Source organism: Lactuca serriola, chromosome 8, assembly GCF_051521515.1.
Source record: "Lactuca serriola cultivar US96UC23 chromosome 8, Lser_US96UC23_V15, whole genome shotgun sequence".
Lineage (NCBI taxonomy): Eukaryota > Viridiplantae > Streptophyta > Magnoliopsida > Asterales > Asteraceae > Lactuca > Lactuca serriola.
Window position 1 is genome coordinate 6,548,444 of NC_136415.1, and position 5,321 is coordinate 6,553,764.

General features: G+C 32.6%; 1 protein-coding gene across 1 annotated transcript; it reads left to right on the plus strand.

Annotated features, from left to right (window-relative positions):
* The first annotated feature begins 2,318 nt into the window (after positions 1–2,318).
* LOC145067997 (P-loop containing nucleoside triphosphate hydrolases superfamily protein) lies at positions 2,319–4,279 on the plus strand. Its single transcript, XM_079015005.1, has one exon. It carries the CDS (start codon positions 2,635–2,637, stop codon positions 4,144–4,146), a length of 1,512 nt encoding a protein of 503 aa, XP_078871131.1. The 5' UTR covers positions 2,319–2,634; the 3' UTR covers positions 4,147–4,279.
* The last annotated feature ends 1,042 nt before the right edge of the window (positions 4,280–5,321 follow it).

The window sequence follows — 5,321 nt, forward strand, 5'->3', positions numbered from 1 at the left end:
AGTATGAATGGTCATACTTCAGCTATAAGACTTTATTATTCTAGAAATGAGATTTTGATTTGATTTTGTATTTGGATATTGGAAGATTATAAAAACAACTATTATATAATGTTTTGAATTTTTGATATAATGGGATATAATCATAACATCAATATAATTGATATTCAATAGATTCTTATAATTAATTGAAAATTATTTGTTTCATGGAAATAATAATTTTCATTAGCAAGTAACATTATGTAATTCATATGGTATGAATTAATAAGTCATGCACAACATTTTGGACTAGATAAATTCTTTTGTCTTTTACCAAAAAGTTAAAGTTTATATTCTATAAACTTGGTTTATAAAATATAAAAGAATTTTGTCTTCTTTTGCCTTTATAATTTCGAAATAAGGCTAGACAAAAGAAAGTATGGGCTCTTCATTTGTTTAATGAAAAGAATACTCTTCTAAAAAGACAAGCATGGACAATATGATTAAAATAAGGAGTGATGGTCCTTTTATTAATTTTTCAAAAGAAAGGAATGGATTGAAACATGGAGAACACATAGGCTTTAGGGGCATGAGTTCTTAAAGTGTTAAGAACTTGTGGACCAAAGATTTTCTATATAAAATGAGGCTTTCATTCATTTGTCATAACCCATGCAAAAAAAATCGAATTTTGTTCTCTTCATTTCACTCTCTCTCTAGTTTTGTTAAGAACATATGAAGATTACTTGCTTTTCGATACTCTCTTTATGTTCTTATTTTGATAAGAACATAAAGCTTAAGAGTATTAAGAGTTTTATACAAAAGAAGTAGCATTCTACATCAAGTTGATATATTGTTGGTGTTTCTAAAGTTCATCATTCTCCATCAACTTTCAAGCCACCCAAAAGGATCCAAAGAACTATAAAGGTTGTAATTTTCTTTATTTTCTTCTTTGATCCTTGGTGGTTATAAACTTGTTTTATGTTATTCAAATTATCAAGTCTTTCGTTGCCTAAATTTTATGTTTTTGAAACTAATTTTTTAATAAAAAGTAAAAACACAACAAAAATTCAGTAATTGAACAAAATCAGTAAAATCATAAATCATTAAATCAATTTCAAGGAAAGTTCTTTCTGTAGCTTCAAACACACTTCAAGATCACCAAAATCAGAAATCAAAAAATCAGAAAACTCTACAATCAACAAAACAACAACAAAATCAATAAAATCAACAAAAAAGCAGCAAAATTGCAAGTCATTGTGTTCAATGTATCAGTCAAATCAGCAAAAACCAAGAAATCAACAAAAGACAAAACACATAACTGCAGTGGCGTCGGTCGGGGATGATGACGGGAAGGGTTACGCCGACCAAAGATGGGGGGGGGGGACTATAAATGGAAAGCGGAGACCAAGTTTAGGAGATCACTTCACACACTGCAAACATGTGATCTACTTCCTCCATGAAAGCCGCACACATCGGCCACAAAATGGACGGAATATCAATACCTTTATTTACTAGATTAATTCTAGTGTGAATCCAAATAAACAAAACCAGCCAAGTAAGCATATTAAGCTTCATCGGGATATAATTAGACCATCTAGTCTTAACAACACTTAACTACATGGTAACACCTTCTATATGTTCTCTCGCGGAGTTAACTAAATTCCACTTCCAAGAATCTGGTTGATCCGACAAAATCAAGAGGTCCAACAACCCAATCACTCATTTTATTGTGATTGTCATGTTATTAATATGAATTTGTGAGTATAACCAGGTAAAAAAAATACACCCATTATACAATCTATCAGTTTGGAGACAAACATAATTACTAATTGTTTTTTTGTGTATGGTAAACATTTGCTTAGAAAATTGAGGAATCTATAAATCCAATAAACGGGGATTAATTCGGTTGAAAGGAGATGATGGGGGAATAATTTTCGGAGTTGCAAGTATGGATAGAAGCGTTTGATTGAAAAGGAATCCATAAATCCCAACGATTCCCTTACCTAACAGATAAAGTAATTCAAATATAAATTAGATATTCTCATACATTTTTATTTATTTATTGTCATATTCATTCATATATATTATTAAATGACAAATAAATGGGATTTTCATGTAGTATTATAATATTATTAATTAACATAAAAAAAAATGAATAAGAGAAAATATAGAAAGCTCTTCAAGAATTACATGAATTTTGACTCTATGACAAAATAGTTTAATTGTTAATCTTTATGATCCGGCATTCTTATTCTTATCAAATTTGGAAAAAGGAGGAGGAAGGCAGATGGAGATATAATTATGAGTACTGGACATGCAATTAAATACAAATACAGTGCATCATGAGTTGTACCCTGAAAATACGCCTTCACAGGCCACACCCCCTTTCAACTAATTGGTATGACAGCCATACGCACATGATTATCATCATTAGGCGAGTAGCTACCACACGCTTACATTATTTCCATTTTCTTTTCCTTTTTCCAATTAAGTATTTTCGTCTCCCAAACGAAACCCCATCTTTGACCCGACCCATCTTTTTGACCCGTTCTTAGTCCGGCATAGCCGTCTTTCTAAGCCTTCAAACGTCATCCTCCTCGTCTTTATAACCCTTCTTTTATAGTTCATGTGGGTTTAATTTCATTATCATACATCATCATGTTTCTCATACTTTTGCTAGCTGTGGTCGTTGGTTTCTTGTTGGTTCCTCGAATATTATCGAGGACCTCCATCGGACACTTCCTGCAAAATCGATGGCGGTTTTTGGAGGAGTGTTTTCATGCGCACCAGTTCTACAAGATTCCTAAATTCAATCAATATATGCAGGAGAATCAACTTCATCACAAAGTGTTACTCTATCTTAATTCCTTACCTTCCGCCGGTGATTCCGATTTCGTCAATCTGTTTTCCGGGAATAACAAGGCAAACGAGATTACCCTCGTTATTAACGCCGACCAGGTCTTCCCCGATTCGTTTCTCGGATCCCGAGTCTATTGGAAGATCGAAAAAGATTGTTTCGTGTTGAAGATACGAAGGAAGGAGAAACGGAGGATTTTAAGTACGTATCTTCAACACATTCATAAAGTCGCGGATGAGATCGAGCAGAAGAGTAACGAAGTCAGACTGTACATCAACGCCGAAAACGAACCGGAGAAGAACGGGAGATGGAAATCGATTCCCTTTACACATCCGGCGACGATCGACACAGGAATGATCGATTCCGAGTTTAAAAACAAGGTGAAGTCTGATTTGGAATTGTTTTTGAAATCGAAACAATATTATCACCGTCTCGGCCGTGTCTGGAAACGAAGTTATCTACTCTACGGCCCATCGGGAACCGGAAAATCAAGCTTTATCGCCGGAATGGCGAAGTTTATGTGTTATGACGTGTACGACGTGGATATGTCGAAGATCACCGGCGATTCGGATCTGAAACTGCTATTGTTACAGACGACAAGCAAGTCTATGATTGTGGTAGAGGATTTGGACCGGTATCTGGTGGAGAAATCAACGGCTGTGAGTTTATCTGGAATTTTAAATTTCATGGATGGGATCATCTCATGTTGTGGTGAAGAGCGCGTAATGGTTTTCACGGTCAGCAGTAAAGATCAGATCGATCCAACGGTTCTAAGGCCTGGGAGAATAGACGTTCACATACACTTCCCCTTATGTGATTTCTCTTCCTTCAAAAATCTTGCCAATAGTCATTTGGGGATTAAAGAACACAAGCTTTTCCCACAAGTTGAGGAAATTTTCCAAACCGGGGCGAGCTTGAGCCCGGCTGAGATCGGTGAGATCATGATATCGAACCGGGGGTCACCCACAAGAGCTCTTAAAACGGTTATCAATGCTTTACAAACAAACAATGATAGCAGATTAAGTGGGAAATTCAGACTATCTCATAAATTAAGTCAAAACGGTTCAGTTACCGGGTCAGCCGGAGCTCAACGAAATTTGAGCCATAGCGGTTCTATTGATGGGTTAGTTGATATGTCTTCAAGATTGGTGGCCACCGGTTCAACAAGAACCGTTGACGAGTCGAGCGAAACCGGTATATTTTGTATGGAAAATGGTCATACAGGAAAGGAACTTAAAAAATTATATGGATTATTGAAAAGTAGGAGTCGTCGAAAAGAATCGGTGGATTTAGATGGAGGAGGAAAATTGTAGGCATGAAATCATGCTGAAGATATTTTGTTGTACAAATTATATTTTTTCTATTACAAAAGTTTGTTTTATTGTTTGTGTTAGCTTAAAAATGTAATATTTTGGGATATTTATATGGGTTAGATTGAAAGGAAAACTACTTCAGCTTTCGTTTTCTTTTTATTAATTAGTCGGAATCAGAATAATGTTACTAAAAGATATTCACGAATTTGACAAATAGGCACCAATAAATATTAAATACCCCCGACAATTTATGGGGTATTTACTTGACTTCTTGAGTTGACCTTGTATATGATGCTGTATCTTAAATTTGATCCGTTCATAATTTTTGGCATATTTAAACTCGCTTGGTATTATTTTTAGTAATCTTTTTTTGGTATAAATTATAATAAATAAAATCATATAAAACTAAAATACAAAATGTAAAAGGATCTAAGATAATAGAAATAGTTTATTAACTTATTGTATTTTGTTATTATGTTTGGTTGGTTTAAAAATATAAAATGAGTCAGTTATTTATGTTTTTATAATGACATTAAACTGATAAATAGAAACAAAGACATTATTCTACGAAGTAAATTTTAATCAAATTAAAATATTTTGATTGATAAGTTACATGCAAAAGTATATTGTGTCCCCGTTTCAAAAAGTCAAAAGAGAATATGTTTATTACTTTTTTTCACAAAAACAAAAAATAATTAAATATCACAAAGTCTCAAAATAAAATTATAATAGAGATATTTTTAAATACTTTTAGAACCCAACAAAAATATAAATTAATTATAATTTTAAAATCTGATCAAAAAACTTTTGTTGAAAATCACATAAATTGAAGTATTTTGTAATAATATATCATTTTATTTATTACAATAGAAAATACAAAAATACCATTCTCTCATGAAATAAAATCAAAAATCAACAGGAAAAATAATATCAAATACAATAAATACTTAATATCGTTCTTATTAGTTACTATATGTCAAATAAACAAGATTTTTTGTTCCATTCTAATTCATTCCAACTTTATTGTTGCATAAAAAACACCGGTTAATTGGTTTTAATCAAGTGTTTCAAGCCAATAATTATGAATTCAACAGTTGTTGTTGATTGCTATATCATATGGTCATATATGCCGTTTAACTCTTTCGGAAAGACATTCATAAGGAAAATGTTATTCG